This window comes from Python bivittatus, unplaced genomic scaffold (assembly GCF_059951505.1).
Source record: "Python bivittatus isolate LINGU-HERP-01145 unplaced genomic scaffold, Pbiv_v1 ctg000160_np1212, whole genome shotgun sequence".
In the NCBI taxonomy this organism is placed as follows: domain Eukaryota; kingdom Metazoa; phylum Chordata; class Lepidosauria; order Squamata; family Pythonidae; genus Python; species Python bivittatus.
In genome coordinates, this window is record NW_028277076.1 from 1481646 (window position 1) to 1502732 (window position 21087).

The 21087-nt window shown below is 56.5% G+C and overlaps 1 protein-coding gene across 1 annotated transcript in view; it reads right to left on the reverse strand.

Moving 5' to 3' along the window:
• Positions 1 to 1897: 1897 nt before the first annotated feature.
• The window catches only part of NR5A1 (nuclear receptor subfamily 5 group A member 1), a 32540-nt gene continuing 13350 nt past the window's right edge, over positions 1898 to 21087 (reverse strand). The window contains exons 2-7 of the mRNA XM_088146878.1: positions 20806 to 20921; positions 17794 to 17935; positions 15379 to 16097; positions 7774 to 7893; positions 7534 to 7681; positions 1898 to 2443 (exon numbers count right to left, since the gene is read on the reverse strand). Of these exons, the coding sequence (XP_088003004.1) occupies positions 2196 to 2443; positions 7534 to 7681; positions 7774 to 7893; positions 15379 to 16097; positions 17794 to 17935; positions 20806 to 20907 (1479 nt within the window). The 5' untranslated portion in view covers positions 20908 to 20921 and the 3' untranslated portion in view covers positions 1898 to 2195. The remainder of the gene's footprint in view (positions 2444 to 7533; positions 7682 to 7773; positions 7894 to 15378; positions 16098 to 17793; positions 17936 to 20805; positions 20922 to 21087) is intronic.

Sequence of the window (21087 nt, forward strand, 5' to 3'; positions counted from 1 at the left end):
GGGGGGAAGACACCCAGCTCCTCTCACAGACCAAGGAAGCAACATCTCTCCCAAACGACATCCTCCACCTCTCTCACACCGCAACACGCACATCCACACGTGCACAGAGACACACAGAGGGTCGTCCCAAAGTCACATCCAAAGCAGAAAGGCATCATCAAAACACAGGAACAAGCCATCACAATACCACTGTTGCAGCGTCCGGGGTGGGGGTGGGGGGCGGCAGAATCGGACCGTTGCGGAGACCTGGGTGGGAAGGCACTCGACAGCCCCAAAGAGGTTTCTTGGGTCAAACTGATTCTGGGGGGTGGAGGAGGACAAGGATGGGAAAACACGCCCGGCGTGGCAGCTCCCCAAGCCGGCTACCAGGGTTTTCGTCGCTGTTCCTCAGGAGAAGGGGGTCACTTAACTAACATGGATTCGGCCACATGGAAGCTTGCTTTAAGAACGGCAAAGGCTGAGCGTTGCCGGGGGGGGGGGATTTGCCTCTTGACCATCCCACTCAAGAGGAAGGTCCCTCGTAGCCCCAAGCTTGCCTGCTAAAGGACCAGCCCCGGAGCTCAGCTGAAATTGCTGTTCTGTAACCCATGCAACCCCGGAGCCAGGTGGCCGGTGCCTCTAAGCCAGTGTTGTCCAAACTTGGCCACTTTAAGATGAGTGGACTTCAACTCCCAGAATTCCACAGCCAGCATGGCTGGCTGGGGAATTCTGGGAGTTGAAGTCCACTCATCTTAAAGTGGCCAAGTTTGGACAACACTGCTCTAAGTGAACATTCCCCAGGAATCTCTCTGCCAGAGCAACATTGCGCTGTGAGTGCGACTCCAACGGGCCTTCCCTGTCTCAGCAGAGTGGGGCGAGCAGCGAGAAAGGGGTCGGGAAGATGTTCAACCTTCGTGGGCAGGGCGGTGGGAGGCCCAACGGGAGTTTGACTCTGAGAAATACTGAAACACACACACACACCCCGTACAAGAACACACCTACAAGCAAGCAAGCAAGTCTTCGTGATTGGCAAATTCTCGCAAGCTGGAGCTAAGGATGGTTTTTAAGGAATGGCTCAAGAGCTGCAGGACACTCCAGAGGGAAGCTCGCTCAGACGTGGGCCCAGACAGATCGTGGCTTGTCACCCAGATCTGGCCTTTCCTGGGCAGGGGCTGCCCAGACGAAAGCCCTTCTCACTAGAAGGGGGGAATACGGGCAGTGATCTATGACTCTGGGAAGTGCCTCCCTCGGAACACGGCAGCGGTTCTCTTCACGTGAGCCAGGCAGTTGGAAACGATCCACTTCTTGCTGGACAGAGCAAAAAAACCAAAATTGCTAGGCAGAAAAAGAAAGAAAGAATAAGGCAACCTTTTAATGGGCTCCAGAGGTCCTGCTCCACAGGCCTCCAGAGGGGAAACTACTGATTTAGGATACAGCCGCCAACTATGAGTCACCGTGCCCCAGCATGGACCGAACACTCACTCGGGGGGGTGGGACGGGATCTAAAAGGAAAATCCAAGTAGCAAGTCTGTTCAACTTCCACCAGGACAAGATATCTTGGCTCCCCACCGCAAGATATGGGAGGGGGGAACGCTCCTGTGCCATTTCCCAAAGTTGCTCAGATCTCTGGACATCCCAAAAGCAAGTTCCCTGCATTTTAGGCACACAGAGCCCAGGCTGTACTCCAAAATGCAACACGCGGGTATCGCAGGGAACCCCCCTCCCCGGTCACTTCCGTCAGCCTTCGAAGGATGCAAAGCGAGGGGATTCTGCCACATTTCTCCTGCAGGCCTTTCGGATCTGCACCGCTCCGGGGCCACGGGGGGAGCTGGACCAAGAGGCCGTGGAAAGGCAGGGCAGCCCCCCTCTCTACCCCCACCCCACCCCCCGTTTGGGATCTCACCCCCCAGAACGCCGCCGCAGATTCAGCCTCCAAGCAGTCTCCGAGAGCTGCCCCGCAGAGTTGAGCGTTGCTCCTTCAGATGTCCAAAACCACACCGCCACCCCCACCTCCCTCTTTTGACGATCGATCGGGACAAAGGAAACACCCGGCGGACGGAGGGCCCCTGGGTGGAATCGGCCGGATTCAAGCACGCCGGGGCGATGGAAGGACGCGGGGGGCACACCGGGCTCCTGCCTGCTTGCCAAACACCCCCCGGCCCGCCTCTCTCCCACCGCCCCAGCCTCCGTCGCGTGCCTTGGAGCACGGGGACCCCTCAAGTCCGCTTAGCATGCAACATTTCAATCAGCAAGTTGTTGCACGGGACCTCCCCGCTCAGGTGCTTGTGGTACAGGTATTCTTCAGCCTGCACGCTGAGGGCCCGGATGTCAGCCAGCTGGATCAGCAGCTGCCGGAATTTGTCCGTGGCCTGCGGGTAATGGCAGACGGTGTACTCGAGCAGGGCGGCGTTGGCTTTCTCCTGGGCGTCCTTCACGAGGCTGGAATTCTCCACGTACTTCACATCTGCAGCAAAAAATGAGGAAGCGGGGAGGGGTCAGCCCAGCCTCCGCCTGGCCAGGACCTCCTTCGGAGCTCTGCCCGCGGCCGCTCTGGCGTGCCCATCGGCGGCGTTCTAGCCAGCAGCAGGGAAAACGCCACAGCCCGTACGTAAATAAGGCACCGGCCCTCAGCCGGACGGCCGCTTGCTCGCTCGCTCGCTCGCCTCCCTGCCAGACAACGGCTAGGCCACCAGATTGTGTCCCTGGGCAGCGGAGAGATTGCCTTAATCTGCTTGGCCTCCAGAAAGCTGCGACGCGGCTCAGCCGACATGGAAACCGTGATCCCCGCTGCCTGGCACAGCTTCTCCCCCATGGGTATATTGTGGGCAAGAGGGCTTTAGGAAGACGAGGCAACGTCTCTCCCTCTGCAGGAAGGCAAGGGAGGTAGCTGGCAGGTGTGAAAGCAAAGTGATGACCAGGTTGTTTGGTTCCCATCCCCGTTAGACCCTGGGGGACACGAGAGACAGAGAAGCCGTGCGTGGCGAGGGTCAGGAAACCACAGCCGAGGGGCAACCACAGAGGGATCATTCGAAGATGCCCAGGACCTTCCTGCTTACTCCTGTCTGGGGCAGGCTCCCTTCCCCACACACAGATGCTCATTCCCTGTGCTTTTCAGAGCTCCTGAACCCCCCCTAGACGGTTCCCAATTTGCAGAGGTGTCTGTGCTGAGGGGGGCTCAGATATCACGCTGAGCAAGGGGCCCCGGCTGTTGGGTGAAAAATAAAGCGCTCTGCTAGGAAACCCTGCCCTTCTCTGCCCAGTCTTCAGCCTCCTCGCCAGGGTGCCACGGAGGAGTCTGGGAAACACATGAAATCTTCCAAGCAGCTCCCGAAGGAGGCGAACGCTTCAGTCAGCTCAACTCTGCTTCCACAGTCCTGAAATTCTTTATGCCCAGGGAAGACAGGAAAAAGCAAATAAGTAAAAACGAGATGCCCAATAAAAAAGAAAGGGGGGGGCTCAAGGAAGGGGGGGTTATGACTGCATCAGCAGGTGGATCGTGGATCAAAGAAAATCAAGATGGCGGGCACATGATTTATGCGCACTGCTCGTGCAGGCACCCCTGGGTGGCGCTTGCCAAATTTCAACAGCAAGTTACAGACCTTCTATGATCAGGAGAAAGAAGAAAAAGTAGGCAAATGAAAACGAACGAATATCTCCCTGGATGGAAGATATTTAAGACTTACAGATGATTTTTTAGACAGAGTTAAACTTCAGGGATATTTTAGCACTGATCTGTTTTCCTTTCTTTTTTTCTTTCAGTGTCAAAAGGGGTGCGGAGCGTGCTGGTTTCCTGTGCAAAGAACTGGAATAGTTTATCGTTCGGAAGAAAAAAAAATGTATCGGGCAAGAGGAACAAACGTATTTCTGCCCTGTTGGCTAAGATGTCAAGGCAGCCACCCAGAGTCACCTGCTGGGGGGAGATGGGCAGCATACAAATTTAATAATAAATAAAAATAATAAATAAATCTCTTGGCTGGTCATTGCTGGAGGCATAATTTGCACTATTTCTTGCATTTAATGGAATGAGCATCAATTAGATTTGGGGGGGGTTGGCTCTACCCACTTTCCAAGGGCCCCCACTGCACGCCCCCAAATTGCACCTCTCTGAGATGCTTTGGAAAGCCAATTTTTTTTATTCTCAGAAGGCACTAGAAAAGTTGCCTCCCCGCATCGTGCAAACCATGGTTTGCATTATGGAGCAAGCCATAAAGGACTGGGCTCAGGTAACGGTGAATCTGGTGCCGTGGTTTAAAAACTAGTGGGCTTGGGCTCACCCCGAAATTTAGCAACGGAAATGGATTCTGCAGCTATTGATTAGATGATGGGCCGTCCCATCGGCGTCGACTCTCGGCCGCTACAAAGATGGATTTTCTCCAGAACAATTACCATGACTGCAATCTTATTAATACTAGGGCAATTATGGTCATGTCTCCAGGAGGCCCACCCCAAACGAGCCCCTGCCCACCTGGCCGGAGATGCCCCCCAAGGAAAAGCAAGCCACGTCCTGCTCGATTCCAGCCCAGCCAGCAGACCCCCTTTGCCTTCTCCTCTGCTGAGCCCGACTGGCTGCGATTTTTGCCCGGGGAAGGGAAAGAACGGGAGGGAGGGAGGGGCGCAAACCGACAGCTTTCCCCCATGCCAGAAATTACGTTGCTAAATGTCAAATCTCTCCGCCCTGCACCGGCGTGACAATAGCAGGTTCATCTTGATGAACTCACCTGGTTTGGAGAAGAAACCCTATTCACAGTTTAATTGAATATTTGAATAATCTTTTCATTCTTGCAAGGCATAAAGAATGTCGTCCCCATCCTTACATCAGCTCCCTCCATTGAGAGGCCCTGCAGCGGCTGCGAAGTCTTCGTCCTGCGACAAAGCCATCCCTTGCGCGGAGGGAGCCGCTGGGGGGGGGGACATTATTTCTATGCCCTCAAGTGTTCTTCCCATTCACGGCTCCTTTTGTTTGCCAGAGGCTTCTGATAAATTGCAATCGCTTATGGGAATGCAGCCGCAATAAAAGCCGTTGTTGCTCCCCTCCCTTGGAGTGGCTGTTTGGAGAATGGAAGTCAGTCTACCGTACGAGATGGAGGGTAGGTCAATCCATTAAGGCTCTATTAAACCCTTCAGGAGAACAAAGCTAACCTGTGCCATCCTCATAAATATTGCTGTTTGGAGAAGCCCTAATTTTAATTAAACCTCCTTAGCTACTCAGGAGAAAAAGAGAGAGAGAGAGAGAGAAAGAGAGAAATCTATTTACAATCCGAAATGGCAGTCCTCTTGTGCACACGTGTGCATGGAGGCACTCGGATTGTGCCACAGCCCGGCTGGGGGGGGGGAGGAAATGTGAAAATTCTCCGGCTGAGTGCAATCACAGCCATCACATAAAAGGGGAGGTTGCTGGGTGCAGCTGAGCCTACGGAAGGCGAAAAAGGCGCCCAGCCGGGAACTGGCACTGCCAAGCCGAAACCCGAACCCAGGGCCGCGGTGAGAGACGGGCACGGGTAACCTTTTGTTTCCAGCTCCGGAAGTTTTAACGCAATGCGGAAAAAAAAGGGGGGTGACCATTCCGTGCTGTGGAAAAGCAGCGCATTGACGCTGCCTCGAGAGGAGGGAAGAATGTCAGAACGGCCTTGAGGCTGGATCGGGCCAAGAGGCTGTCACAAGAGGTCGGCCACGCTGACAGGGGCCCGCCCCCCTCTGGACCCATTCTGGGAAGTCCACAGCGTCTGCTCGCTGCGATCCCAGTGGTGGCCATCAATAAGTCGCCATCAGAACTAGGAGCCGTGGCCGGCTCCTCCCTTTGCAAATTGGCTCCTCTTTTTACGGCCGGCCGTCTAAACTGGCGGACGCCACCCCGATTGGCGACAAGTCCGTACCGCAAGGCAGGAAAGGGAATAAAAGAAGCCAGCCGCGGTTGGCTTAGGTGAGAACAGCCATCTCAAGTTCCGAAGGCTCAGCCCTGCTATGTTTGGAGCAAAGGCAAGTAAGGCTGGATCAGGCCCGAGGCGCTTTTCTTCATCCACAAAGTCCTTCTTCCCAAGCTCACCCTGCCAGTTTTGGGGGTTCCTTGCGCTTCTATTTAAAGAGGAAGATCGGTCCTTCAGAATGATCTTCAGGCGTTCAAAGCCAAATATGCCACTGCTAAGCGAGGCAAGGTCCAGGATGCCCCACCAAAGTTGGAAACTTTTGCAGAATTTCGATCCATCAGAATGCCCGCTGGGGCTTTGCTTGTTTTTAAGGGAAACTCCCAACCCTCCTGATTCAGAAGACCCTTTCTGATACACGGAACAAAAGAGGAACAAGGGCAACGGGCAACATTTTTGCACACCGTTTCCCAAACCCATAAAGAGGTTGCGTGTGGAACGCAAAAGGTGATGGGGCCGCCGCGCTCCCTGCTTGGAAAACAGAATCCGATTCCTATCCCACTTTTCTGTAGAAAATTTCTACACAGGAAGGGGAGCCCGAGAAGACCCCTTCCAAAGGTTGGGCCACCAAATGAGCTGACCTCGCCAAGAGGTCCTACGCAAAGGCTAGCCCAGGCTATCGCTGGTGCAATTTAGAGGCAGGCATGCAGACTCCTTGCACGGCCCAGATGGTCTGACTCAATGGTGATCGCCTTTAAAGGTGCGTCCATCGGAACGATGCTGGGGAGAAGGAACGCTTTAGAGATTGTGTGAATGGGGACAGGACAGCCACAGGTCCAACTTTTCAGCAGGACGTGGGGGTGACAGGAGGGGGCAGTGAACAGCTGGGCAACTCAAGCGAGATCTTCCTCGGTTTCCCCAACCCTTGTATTTATTATGTCTAGGTGAGATGTGAATGCGTGAGCTTCTCCTGCTCCGCACTTTGCTGTAATCTCAGGGAACTACATCTGCTGAACAGCAACCAACCACCCCTGAATTCCTCTGACGCAAATCTCCCCAGATAGTGCCTGAACCAGCCCACAACAAGGCGCTGTCAACAGCCCTGTTTTGCAAAGACCCTATCTAGATGTTTGGGCAAAAATTCTCCCATGTGCAAAACAGAGGATCCAATCCAGGCCCAGCGGCAAGATTCTCCCCCCCCCCCCCGCCCGTAGCGCGGAGTGGCAAGCTGAACTTTCGAAGCGTAAAGGAGGCAGGGCGGAGACCAGAAATAATATCAAGAAAGACGTGATGCTCAAGGAAAGGAAGATGCCTCTTCTCGTCCAGGGAAGAACATCTGGAGCACCAGCAATGCAGGTGGAACCGAGTCCACAAATCTACTGAAAGGTTGACTTTGGCACCAGAGAAGCTGGGCAGGGCAGCTTCTCCCAAAATTTTGGAGGAGCCCGGCCTCTTCCGCAGATATTCCGGCCGAGCGGGGAGGTGGCCGTGTTAAGAGCAGATGTGCAGAGGCCTGGATAGAAATGGGGAGGGGGGCTTTTTCACCAGATCAGCCCATGGATAATGGTGGGGCAGGATGACACGGATCATGCTCACCCCGGTTCCTCCTTGTGCTTCACGAGAATCTGCTCTGCAGAGGTTTCCCACCCTGCTTCCCCATCCCCTTCCTCCTCCTCCCCAACCTGCCACTTACCGAGGCTAAAGAGAATCAGGAATTTCAGGCAGACAAATTCTTGCCTATCCACCTGGAGGGAATGCAGGTTCAGCACCAGCTCCTGGGCTCTCAGCACCAAGTTGTTCAGGATGGATCCCGCCTGGGTGGCAACGGTTGACATGTCCACCTGGAAGGGGGAGATGGGGGTCATTTTCGCCGGCTGCCCCCAGGTACAAAAGGTACGGTCAGTGGGCAGGAGCCTCGGTTTCCCGGTCGTACCTCCTGGCCGGTCACGAGCACCATGCTATGCTCCTTCCCGTACTGGACTTGGCGGAAGATGTGGTCAAACACCAGCAGCTCGCTCCAGCAATTCTGCAGCAGCTTCATCTGATCTCCAACCTGGAAGAGGGAGAAGCAGAACCAGGAGCTGACAGCCCCGCGAGCCCCCTCCCGATCCTTCGAGGCTAAAATGGCTCTGGGTGGCTCTCTGGGGCCTCGTTCGTCCTACGGGACATATACCCCAGCTAAATCCATGGACTGCAACTTCCATCTCCCTTTAGTTCCCCCGCTGATGCAGATCAAGCTGGGCAGTTTTGCCCATCCCGGAGAGGCAGACCAGCGGGCCAGAAGCTGAATGCCACTGAAACCACTGTGTTATCAGGAATCAAATGAAAACAGCCGTACGCTAAATTCGATGTCCTAAATTTGATTTCCTAGTGGTCTCCCATCCAAGAGCATATGACTGGCCGCCTGCTTCTTCCCAATGTCCCAGTCCAGCTAACCCCGCTGGGATTTCCAAATACGAACACCAACAGGGACTGTTGCTTTCCCCACGACATCCCAACCTGATTTTATTCTTATCCCTTATGTCTCTTTCAACCTCCTTCTTCCTCTTTTTTCTTTTAAGTCACCATTTATTCTGTTCCTTTCAACGTTTAAAGAAATAAAATATAACCCCAAGAGAAGGAAACACGGCTCCTCTCACAAGGGTCAAACCAGCTGCGGTTGAGTTTTTGCCCTGCACCTTCATCAGGGGCTGAACCCGTTTCTCCAGCCCCAGGGCAGCTGTACCCCCGGGGCACCAAACTCTTTCTAAACGGCGTGCCCCAAATTGCAAAAGGCACCCCCCAAAAAACACACAAGAGAATTCAGGTCTAATTTTTGCAGAGGGAGGTGGTTTCCTTCCATCACCTCGGAAATGCCCAGAACTCTGGTGGCTTTGGGGAAGCCCAGGGCAGGTCTGGTCCTTGCTCCCTGCCGCCCGATTGGCACGCTGGCCGGAACCAACGTTCCCTGGTGCCGGTATCGGCTCTTAATCGGCTGGCGCTCGGAGGAAAAGGGCACCTTTGCCAAGGGACAATAAAGATCCCAGAATGTTCTGGATAATAAAGATGCCTCCCCTCCACCCTCCACCCCGCTGCCATACCCGGCTTTTATCCTTCTTGCGCAAAGCTCTTCCCACTGAAAGCCAGATGTGGCTACAGCCATACGGGGAAAAGACAGCAATAAAGCAACACTTGGAGAGAAGAAGCAAAGGGGGGGGCTGGGGGGCTGGAAGCACGGTGAGGAGCCAGACAAGTTTGCTGCCTTGGAAATAATTCCGGGTCCATCTCAGGAGAACCTGCTCTTAACAGCGACTTCTGTGCTACGGGAGGTGTTTGCAAATTCTCACTTGCCCAGGGGAGCCATCTGGACAGGGGGAGGGATAACCGCTGTTCCCATTTTACAGGTGAGGCAACTGAGGCCAAGCCAAGACAAGCTGGCCCAGGGCCATGCACCGGAGGCAGGGTTTCCGCTTTGCTGTCCCAGGCCTCGACTCTACATTTGCAATTCCAGATCGACCTATTTTTTTGAAGTCTAGCAACGCATCAGCCTCATTCCAAGGAGCAAAAGCAGGTTCGTGAACTGGGTTATCATTTCCACGCCTGGGGACGGCCCCTTACAATTTGCTGCCAGCGATCTGCTTCACCCCCAGGCTAAGAGAACCCAAACACGCGTCAAGACAGCTGGGAAGATCTCAATCCTCAGATTACGCATCATCGTCCACTGAGGTTTGTTCTCTGAATGCAGGCAATGAACCCTAATCTTGCATTGTTTGCTAAAGGGCTGTGCGAGAAGAAGTGATCTGAACGGAAGCTGGTTTGATCCTGCAACTCCAAGCCAACCCCACCGTTAATCCTGCCGTTAACAAAGGAGAGGGGGTGTCTTTCGCTGCCTGTGCAAAACGCTATTGTTTACTCAAAAGCTTTAGTTTTTGCTTCAACTCTGGTATGTATTTCCTAGAAGACCCCTGTATACATTTGTAGGTAAACAAATAACATCTCTGAGCCCTGGGATCTTGTGACGCTGCAGAAAAGTACCGTGGTTATAGGAAAGGGGCCTTTTTTCTGCATTAAAGCTGAGTTTTACGTTTGCCTGGAAAGGTGAAGGAGACTCACGCTGGGGGTCTCTCCGGCGAGCTTCAGCAGACAAAGACAGCCAGGGCAGAAGCCGTTTCCACCCTTCCTAAGACAGTCGCCAACAGCCCAGAGGGGCTATTTAGAGGTGAAAATTGTTTTCAGGCTGGCTAATAGGGCCATTTCAGTGGAGGGGGGAGGCAGGGGAGGGATTTCCCAGGATTTCTAAGAGAAGAAGGAAGGCCGTAAGTCACAAGAAGAGATCCGGTTTGCCCGAAGGTTGGGGGCGCATCCATTTCACCTCTTAAGCGCTAGGGTTCACTTTGGATTTCCGGTCTTGGATAAAAGGCAGGGTGGCTGAGTTTGGGTGGTGGATTTTTTGTTTTTAAATTGGTGCTGCTTCCTCTGTAGAGGGCCAGAAAGATGGAGCCAGGAGCCTTTGGGGTCCCCCATCTACCCCCCCGCCACCCAGACGTTCCCAAATGCAGAGCCTGGAACGCAGGGCACCCAAATATCCCGGAGGATCCCCGGGGATGAAGGTCGGTGGCAGTTTCCTCCAGAATGCAACGATTGCCGCGCGGGGCTGCAGCGAAAGGGGGAGGTTAGGTGTGCACGCAATTATTTGGTGAAGATTGAAGATGTCACTTGGACAATTGAGAAGGGGGGAAAGAGGCAGACAATCACATTTTTTCACAAGTCGAAGGTGTTAATAACAGGCTAAGGCCCTTCAAATGCCAGGGTGATGGACACCCTCCTCCCCACCCCGCCCCCAAGCCCTGCCTCGCACCGGAAACCTAGCACAAGGGAGCCGGGCGAAGGAGGCGAAGAAGCTTAATTGCCTGCCTGCCTGGCTCATTCAGCACCCAAAGCTGCAACTTTCTAGCTGCATTTAAAGGGGGGGGGCTTCTCCTCCAGAACCAAATTGCTCCCAGCATTCCCTAAGCAGTTAGCACTGGGAGCGGGGTCACCATGACCCAGATCAAACAGGGCAGATGTGTGCCGATGAGGCCAAGAGCAGCGAGGAGGACCCAGATCCCCCAGCCCAAGGCCTGCTGTGCAACATGGGGGGCGGGGCTCTAGCCTCCTAAGCCAGCCTTAAGCAACCCTCTCCCCCAGTCAAATGGGGTCTTGAGTGAGGGGCAGGGCAGCCCAGAAGGGACCCGGATCAATGCTGCAAGGGTTGCAACAGGAACAGAGCAAAAGGGGGCAGGGGGTCTTCTCTGGATGCCCCCCAAGCAGAGGGCTGCAGGCATGACCAGTGTTAAGAGACAGCAGCCAGGTTCCCACAACGCAGGAGGGCGTTGTCTGCGTGGGAGCCCAGCAGGTATGAATGTTAACCGTTGCCTGGTTTATTTGTCCGGGCGCTGCCAGTGAAGTCAACACGCAGCCCTAGTAAACCCCAATTTGGGGTTCAGCGAGTTGTCAGAATGGGGCGCCTGTGTCTCTATTCCATCCTTCCTCCAGCCCAAGGATTGCTTTCCCCCTCCCAGGGAAAAAGTGAAAGAGAGAGAGAAGTAGATGAGAAATAGAAAGCAACAGGGTTAGCCAGGCAGTCGCATGCAGAAAGCCAGACCTGCAGCGTCTCTCCTGACAGACATCAGGGCCAATCGCTCCCAGCCAGCTCGGGCAGAGGGCAAAGAGGGTCTCAGAGTCCGCCAAGGGAGCGCTCGAGGTTACAAGCTGCGGCATTTCCCAGCAATCCCCAGAATGTCTGTATGCAAAGTCGACGGTCTGCCTCTAGTGCCAGCTGCTCTCTCCCCCCCCACGCCCCCCACTGTCATCCCAGAAGTCCTCCAGCCACCCCCCACCCTCCCCAGCAATCTTGGGGCGGGGGAAGGACCCTTGTTCTGAAGGATGCCCTGCAAGGAGGAGAAGCACGTGTCTTGACACAATCTGTGCCCCACGACTCCCACATTCTGGAAAAGCACCCCAGAGGATCAGGGCAGGCCCCTTGCCCCCCATCCCCATTCATATTCCTTCGAGCCACGCTTAGTTCTCTCCCCAGTTGCACAATTTGGGGCTCAGGGGCCACTCGGGAAGACTGGGATTCCTCAGCCAAGACCCCCCTTTCCCCCATTTTCAATAAGGCAAAGGGGGGACCCCGCCGTCCGCCAACGTCCACCCTGGCTTGCCGTTCTGCTGGAGTGACGGATGCATGCTAAGCTCAGCGGCCCTGTATTAAATTACACGTTAAGGGTGGCGGGGAAAGGCCTGTGTTCCAGTACCAGGCCCGTGTTCCCCAGCTTGCCCGCCCAGGCTGCGTCCCCGCAAATCTTCCCCGAGCCTTGACACCTCATCTCAGCTCACTTAGAGCGGGTATTTATGGGCATCGAGTTTGACCTCTCGCCGGCTGCTTCCCCTCCATAAACAAGCATTCCCAAATCCCTCCTCGGCCCGGCGGCGTTATTACTCTGGCCTCCGAAGGCCAGCCGCGCCAGTAACTCTCCGGCGGGTGACACGGCAGGGACGGCGGTGCATCACTCTGGCCGGCAGATTGGCAGGCGGGGGGCTCTCGTTTGTCAACGCCCAGCTGACAGAATTACGGGCCCTTAAATGAAACGATATATCTGGGGGAAGTCAAATCTTTTTCCAGTCCAGAGGCGCTGAGGGAAGGGGCAGAATATTGCCTGTGACCCCGATGTCAAGAGGGTAATTAGACCCACAGCAACGCAATCGTCCCTCGTCCTTCGCTGTAAGGCGCCAACTCTCTCCCCCCCCCCGCCACCCAGGGACCTTGAAGCCATTGTAGGGCGGGGGGGGAAGAGGGTCCTGCCACATCTTCCTGTTCTGTGTTTTTTTTTTTTTAATTTAGCTTGGCAGTCTGCTCCGTTGGGACAGAGACAACGGGTGGCTTTCCAAGAAGGGAACCCCCCCCAGGTAAAGCAAACCATCAAAGGTGGCCATAAGGACTGCAAAACCTGCCCTCTAAGGGCCAAAGGTAGAATCTCTCTGAAAACCAGCCGTTCTGCTCCTGGTTTCAGAGCTTCTGCCCCAAGGGCCTGACCCAGGATAGCTCGGTTTAGCGTCCCTTGTTCCCCTTCCCCATGCTGTTTTCCAAAGGCCAGCACTTTTCCCCTCCCTCTGGCCTGGGGGTGGGCAACCTACAGCCCTCAGCCACTTGCAGCCCTTGGCCCAATATCTGAAGTCCTCTAGGGGAGAGCAGGCCAGGTGTCTGCTAAAGACTCTGTGACCCTATGGCTCTGGGGCTTGAGAGGAGAGGGTAGCCAAAGAAGGACTATGACTGTGACTCCCGGTCCCATAGATAATAATAATAATTAAAAAAATCTCAGACTATCCATTATCCTTCTTGCAGGGTTACTGTTCTCTGCATCTTTTGCCATTCATTCAAGATAATTTCCAAGTTGGTTTTCTGCTTTCTGAAACAGAGGGGCCTTCTCTCCCCGGTTTTGGTGGGCAGAAGATGCTTCAAAGCAGGAGAATAAACTTCATCTCTTCGTAGGGAGAGGAGCAGACAGTCAGCATTGTAAAAGCAGCCGCTATCCATTAACTTAATTATGATGTTGCTATGATTATGAAGATTTCAGTTTGTAGCTCTCACCCACCCACAAGACAATTGGGGAAGCTCACAGAAGCACCACATTAACACAAACACTTGAAAATCAGCAACGGTTAAAATCATAATAAACTTACCCAGGAATATTATACCTCTGCCTAAGCCTTTTTAATCCCGTTTCAAAGTTACAGGGATGAGCACTGGCCTTGAAAACAGGTGTTGGAGCTGAATCCTCCCCTCCCCACAGCTGTTCCGAACTACCCACTTTGTTCACACTACAGAGCAGCATGTATTGTCCAAAAATGCGCCCACTAGGGAGAACTGCTCGCAACATTGCGCGCTTGGAAACAGGATGTGCAGAAAAGCAAGGACAACCTGGAAAACGCAGCTCCAAATCTGTAGGAGTTTTGAGGGAGGAAGAAGACGAGGACGAAACGGAGGGAGTGCAAGCGATCGGCGATTGCAAAACATTTACGCGCATTCTCCAAAGCTAAGCAACTCTGCAGTGACACTACCTGGAGAAGGGTCTTACTAGCCCCTGGCCGTATTCCAGACCAGCCTTCGAGCACTTGGCTCAAATGCCCGGCACAGGGTTTCTATTCCACCAGTGGGTTTAGTACGGTGACGTAAAGCCCACTCTGGTGAAAAGTTTGTTTCAACCTCTTCACGGGGAAAGGGCAGGGGAAGGAAGGAAACAGAGGGAGATTTCAACGGGTGCACAACGCTTGCTAATAGAAATGGTGCACACACCTACTGGCATCTTTCGCAAGAAGGGGCAGGGATGGCAGGCTGGAGGAACGGCCTGCCACGAGATGGGGTGACCAGCATGGTTGGTTGGTTAGCTAAAGGGGAGCGAGGGGGAGGGCTGGATCAGGTGGCCTGTCAGCCAATGAAGCCTCCATGTGCACGCGCAGTCTACCCCCAAATAGGGAAAGGGATGCAGAGGAAAAGGAGGGGAGGGCCACCGGGCTTGTGGCTTTGCCACCGGGTGAGAACAGAATGGAGGCAGGACTTTGGGGTAGATGGGACAGACTCCTCTGGCAGGGGTCTCCCCAGGCCATAAAGTGCAGAATCAGTTAGCTGGTCCAAGGTGCAAAGTCCTGCTTTGCTCTGAGTGACTGTGGGGAGGGGGACAGGCACCCCCTGCCATTTCAGCTAGTCCCAAGCTCAGCCCCATTCAACCAGAGTTGAGAGGCCAGCGATGCCCTCTTCCCGCCTCTTCCGGTGAGACACAGTTTTGCAGGGTCAGTCCTTCCTTGGACCGCAGCCTGTCCTGGAGCTGGACATGCTTGCTGCCAACCCCCCCCCTTTAATTTCCCCTTCCTGTTCTACCAGCAAAGCAGCTACAACCGAGGGCCAACACCAGCCATCTCCAGCTGGAATTCTCCAAGTGTGTGGCAACAGCTGGGTTTCCCTGCACAGCTGTCTGGAAAGACGCCCCAGGGGCGTCTCGGATCCCATCCCTGAATTCTGTTCATGGTGCAAACCTTGCTGCTGCCCTGCGCTCAGCTCCTGGACCCTCGACTGCCGAGCCCAGGCAATGGGCCCCCGCATGGCGGCCCCCAGCTCACGGTTATGCATCTCAGCCTTGGCCGTGCTGACTTCACTGTCTGAGGCACATAAAGTGCAGGGGACCAGCTGGCGCGGAAAGCACACCTGCTAAACGTTCCCATTCACGCAAGTGGGGCAAATAGCAGGCACACCCCACATCAGCAAGGAAAGGGGCACCCTGGTTCCCCAGACGTGTTCTCCTGAGGTTCCCTTAGAAAGAAAAACCGGTTCAGCCAGTGATGGTCCCAGTTCCACCTCCCAGCGTTGGAACCAACCAACGGTCCTCCCAGTGGCACCCCAGGTGCCATCTCCAATGCCAGGGGAAAACTCCCTCCGGACCCCCTTCTCAGACCAGCCCTGCAATAGTGCCTTGGGCAGGAGGGGGGGGGGTCCTCTCCCGCTCGCCCCTGCCCGGGCACTCACCTCCAGCTCCTTGAAGAAGATGCAGCTGCGCGCCCACTCCACGATGGCGAAGAGCGTCTGGTCTGCCATCTTGCACAGGAGGCCGAAGGCGCTCAGCTTCTCGGGGCGGCCTTTGCCCTGCTCCTGCTGCAGGCAGGCCAGGATGCGGCCCTTCAGCTGCGCCTCGTCGGGCTCCAGCTGCAGCAGCTTCAGGATCACCTCGGGCATGTCCAGCGCCGTCACGGGGGACCCGCCGCCGCCACCGCCGCCGCCAGGGTAGGCCTCTGGGAACGGGTACGCTGGGGCGGCCTCGTGCGGATGCGCGGCGTAGGGCTCCGGGAACTCGGACTTGATGGCCCGGCTGGCGAAGGGCGGGTAGTGGTAGCCGGAAAGCGGCCCGGGCCCCGCCGGCCCCGGCCCGGCCAGCGCGGGCGTTCCGTAGGGGCTGCGCTCGTAGTCGACGGGCGTCATAGCGGCGGCGCTGGGCGGCGGAAGCCCCTTGGCCGCGCCGGCGGGGTGCTGGTGGTGGGCCAGGCCGTGCAGGGAGGGCGGCAGGCCGCCGTAGTCCGCCGCCTGCACGGGCGAGACGATGGGAGGCGGCGGAGGCGCCGCCGGGGCCGTCTCCAGCTTGAAGCCGTTGGCGCGGATCAGCGCCTTCTTCTGCTGCTTCAGCGCCCGGTCGCGCTTGTACATCGGGCCGAACTTGTTCCTCCCCCCGCGCATCCGGTCGGCGCGCACGGCTGCAAGGAGCGAGCACCGAGGAGGCGTCAGCGGCGGGGAGGGCGCCAGCGAACCACCCCCCCGGCCGCCACCGGCACACCTTTCGACCCCCCCTGCACGCCCCGTCGGGGGTTGGAGTGGAGAAGGCCCCCCTGCGCGGCTGGTGGCGCCGAAAGGAGAAATGCAGAAATGGGCGGGGGAGTAACGGGCAGCCCCAGAGGGAGAGGTCCCGGGAAAGGGCAGCGTCCCGTTGCGCTCCGCGGGCTTTCCCAGGTGTCGCCCGCGGTAGGTGCCCCTCGGAGGCTCCTCTGCCCCTCCTTCCTGCTTCCCGGCCTCTCCTCCCCCCTCCGCCCCGGTTTGTTCTCAAGGGCGCAGCTGCCTTGCAAAGGGGCCCCAGCAGACGGGCCGCCTCACCCAACAAGGGGATTCTGGAGCGCTTCCGGCTCCCCATCGCCACCAAGATCCATGAAGACAAGAGACACCGGAGGGGCGGGGAGAGAGCCGGGAAGCGATTCCAGCTGGGGGGGGAGCCAGACCGGGCACCGTCTATTTAAAGAGGAGTTTCCTCTCCCGAGTTCCTCCAGTGTAAGGAGGCAGGGAAGGAAGGGGGAAGCGGTGGCGGCCGGACGCAGAGTCTCGGCTAAAGTTTCGCCGCGCGCCCCCCGTCCTCCCCCGCGCAGGTGAAGGGCTCAAGGGACTCTCCCTCCTTCGCCTGGGCGCCCCGATCCAGGCGCTGCCTCCCTCCTCCCTCCCCATCGCTTCTTCTCCCGGGGAGGGGCAGCAGCTGACCACTCCAACCCACTTCCAGACTTCGGTTCACACGAGGCGCTTCCCTGCTCTCCTCCGAAACGTGGTTTTTCCCGGGGGGGCAACGTTCAAGGTCCCCCCGAGCTGGCTTGGCGCCAGGGGCCGCGCTCAAAGGCGCTCAACTACTTTTTGGTCTCGCGGGATGGGACGGGCCACACCTAAAAGGAGCTCATGAATTGTTTTCGGGGCCCAGATAAAGCTGCCCCCCATGTTTTTGTCCTGAAGCCAGAAACGGGGCTGAGTAAACCACGATTCGGTGAGCCGGAGGAAAGCTTGTCCCGCGAGAAGCATCTCGCTGCCCCGACGGGACTTGCCGGGGCAAGTCTCTCGATCCGGCGGGGGGAGAGCCCTTCCTTATTGCCGGCTGCTTTTAAAGAGAGGACGGCAGAGGTCGGGCGTCAATCCCGCGCCTTCCAGGCACGTAGCCCGGGCAAGAGGGAGGGGCCGTTCGTTGGGGGGGCACGCAGGCCAGCGTCTCTCGGGGGCCTCGGGCTCCTTTTGGCAGGAGGGGCGCGCGCTCTGCAACCTGAACCATGGACAGGTCCTGCACATGGGCAGAGCACCTCGCCTCCCTTACTGCGGGCTCGTCCCCAAACACCTCCCGGTCTCTGTGGGCGACTGTTGACGATTCTCTGCCTTTCGTCCCCTAACCCCGTTTTCTTCCGCCCGAGGAAGAGCTTTCGTTTTCTCTCGATCTCAAGGCCGCCCGACCGACCGCTGGCGACCTCGGCTTCTGGCCACCCTTGTCCGCCCGGGCGGAGAGGAGGAACCCCCCCCCCGCCGGCCGAGGCTGCCAGCAGCGGAGGCAAAGCTAGAGGGGCGCGCCCTCCCTCCCCCCCCCACTCCCCCCCCCCCAGCAAAGGCCCTTCCGCCGCGCAAGGAGTCCCAAGCCGGACCCGGAGCGCTCACCTTCCAGCCGCATTCCCACGGCCAGGCACTTCTGAAAGCGACAGTAAGGGCACCGCTTCCGCTGCGTCTTGTCGATCTTGCAGCTCTGGCTCTCGGTACACGTGTAGTGCTTGTTGTTCTGCACCGTCCGCTTGAAGAAGCCCTGGGCGAGGAGAGAGGGGCTGAGAGAGGCGGAAGGAAAGAGAAAAGGAGCGCAGGCTGTGGTGCGCGGAAAACGCGCAGGGACTGCAACTCCCAGAATCCCCCGGCCCGCCCGAGTTGGGGGATTCTGGGAGTTGATTCAACCCACCGGGAGGAGAGGGTCCAGAGAGGGGCTGCATTCCGATGACACGGTTAATCTGTGGATGGAATCCACCCCTGTTCTGGGTTCACACAATACGCAGGCCGGTGAGTCCGGCCCTGGATGCGAGTCGTGATGGCAGAGAACCGCAGCTCACCATATCATCTGTTGTCTTGGTTCACAGAAAATGTCCCGATTTTCTCGGCCTTTCCCTCTCCCCATATTATCCTCACCACAGCCCGGTGAGGTAGGTTAGTCTGGAAACACAGCTAAGGATTAGCCCCGGCCGGAGAGAGGACGCGGGTCGCCCCTCCCTGCCGGAACTCAGCATTTCATCCTGACCCTCCAGCTCTCGGCCTCAACGCCCGTCCGCAAAATGGGGTTAACCCTGACCTAAGTTGAAGGAATGGCTGAACAGGATGCGCATTCCGAATAAGTAGTGGCTGGTTAGTAATTACAATTATTTAAAATCATGTTATCAATATCAATGCGAGGGTTCTTATTGCAATATGACTCGAAGCAAGATTTCACGATAATAATAATAATAATAATAATAATAATAATAATAATAATAATAATAATAATGATGATGTCTTTAACGCTAACATGAGGATTCCTATTTTAATACGACTCCATGCTTCGCAAAAACTCATTCCTTCTCGGGTCCTGCTTTCCCTCGCACACCCTCAAGTCCAGGGAATGGGGCGAGGGTCCGGACTCTCCCGACCCAGGGCCACCCTTTTCACACCCCTCCCAGCTAGAGGATCTATCGGCCCCTCTCCAAAATAACAGAAAAAAAAAATCCAGAGGAAGAAGAATAAGCTTTTTTGAAAAGGCCACACCTTGATTTTAATAAGTCGGAGTTCTGAAGGTCTCATTTGCCCAGAGAACGTGGTTTAAGGGGCACGACAGGAGAGACCCTTTCTCAGAAGCCCGCTCTTAAGGTGACGGCGGGATAGGGGTGGGGGGTCGTTTGGGAGACTGGCTTGATAGAAGGACACAGGAACCAGCCTTGTTCCCCCCCCCCCAAGAAATCAATACAATTATGCACGCGCGCGGTCAGGAATAACCAAGAAAGGGGGAGAAATTCCGGATTCCGCCCCGCCCTCGAAGTCCCTCTCCTCCTTTCCCTGAGGCCGACAGAAGCCAAGTGGGACTCTACCGCGCCCCAGTTTGGCCCTGGGAGCGCCGCCCCACAACTGACCACCGGGCCTGCGACCCTTCCGGGGGAAGAGGGGGCGCGGAAGCCCAGGAAGCCCGCCGAGGCGTCTTCGGGGTGCTTTCGTTTCTAGCCACTGCCGCCATTTCGCTTTTTCGTTTCCGATCTAAAATATTTCTTCCTGTTGAGAATGAAAAAGACACACACACACCCTTCAAGTCCAGCCCGGGTACGAAATCAAACTCGCGGGGTTTAATTCCCCCTGGGGGGGGGGTGAATTGATTGGCCTCATTTCGGTCCGCGTTCCTGGGATGCCGTTTTCCTTCCAGGATGCGGATCCAGAACCGAACGAGTCTGATTCTGACGGTTTCCCGCTCCGGTTTCTTCCCAGGTCCCTACCTCTCTCCTATTCCTTCTATTCTTCTTTCGATTTCTCTTTCGGTATAATCTGACTTTTAATCATTCTCGCTCTCTCGGTCTGCCCAGAAATCTTTCGGAAGAAAACGACTGCATGAGAAAAGAGGGCCGAAGCGACGCCGGATTGAGGTTCCCTACTACTTTTTAACCGACCCGAGCACGACGCCCTAAAAGAGACCGATTTTAACATCTGGATTTCCAAGCAATGGACCGTTTTCCTGCGGGTGTTTGGTCCAACGGACGCCGGGTTAAAAATCAAGCAGAAAACCCGAAATTCGTTTGGCACTAAACCGCCTTCGCCCGATTCATTTCGCTCCGTTCCTAAATTAACCTACTGCTCTGGGTTCGCGCAATACGCTGGACCTTGAAGGATCGCAAAAGGCGCACTTCGCACAACGCGCGGAACCCCGTAGGCGCAGAAATGAAATTAAATGATCTAGGAGATGATGCCAAATAAAATATTTCCGTGCAGGTTCAACCGAGCCGCTGAAGCCTCTGCTAGAAAACCCACCGAGTGTCCGGGGTGTGTGTGTGTGTGTGGGGGCTCTGCTCCAGTCGTGCAACCGTTTTCTCTCCCTCGAAGAACTGGATCAGCAAATGCGATGGAATTGTAGAAGAGGAAGCCTGCCACGAAGCCAAAGGCCGCAGCGAACAGTCGAAATTCGATTATTATTATTATTATTATTAATTGTCATTATCATTATCAATATTCGTTGCCGCCAAGACGGAAAACGTGACCAGATCCGAACCGTAAATGGCTCCGGAGGCTACAGCTTGGCGCTGGGTTTTTTCTTTCTTCGCCAGCCTTTTTTCCCGTCCGGGGGCTGAAAAGCGCCACGGCCCCCAAACCGTCTTCCTCTCCGCCGTCCCGAGCGCAGAAGCCGCCAGAGCCCCGAAGGCGGGTCTGTTCTGGGGCGCGCCGCCGCCGCCGCCACGGCATCTTGCGATCCTCCTCCCCGTTTTCGTTGGCAACATTAATTATGATAATTCCGGCGGCGCCGGCGTTCTGGGGGCTGGCCGTCTCCCCAGGCACCCTAGTCGCCCCGTTTTCGGGGTGCCCTCTCTCCCGCAGGCCCGGGGCTGCGCTGCTGAGCGCCGAGGGCCAGGCCTCTGACGCGCGCCCCCCCCCCGCCGCCCCAGCGAGCGCGGCGCCTACCTTGCAACTTTCGCAGGTCAGAAGCCCGTAGTGGTAGCCCGAGACTTTATCCCCGCAGACGGGACACAGCTCGTCCAGGTCTTCGTCGTAGGAGTAATCCATCACCCTCGCCGGGCCTGCGGGAAGGAGAAGAGCCGGGCAGCGCCTGGGAGCTCCCCCGGGGAGGGGGGAGGGAGGAGGGAGGGAGGGGGCGCGGCGGGCGGGCGGGCGGGCGGTGCGGGAGCCGAGGGCGGCAACAGCCCCGGCGAGTGGCGGGCACGGAAGTTGGGCAACGGGCAGCGG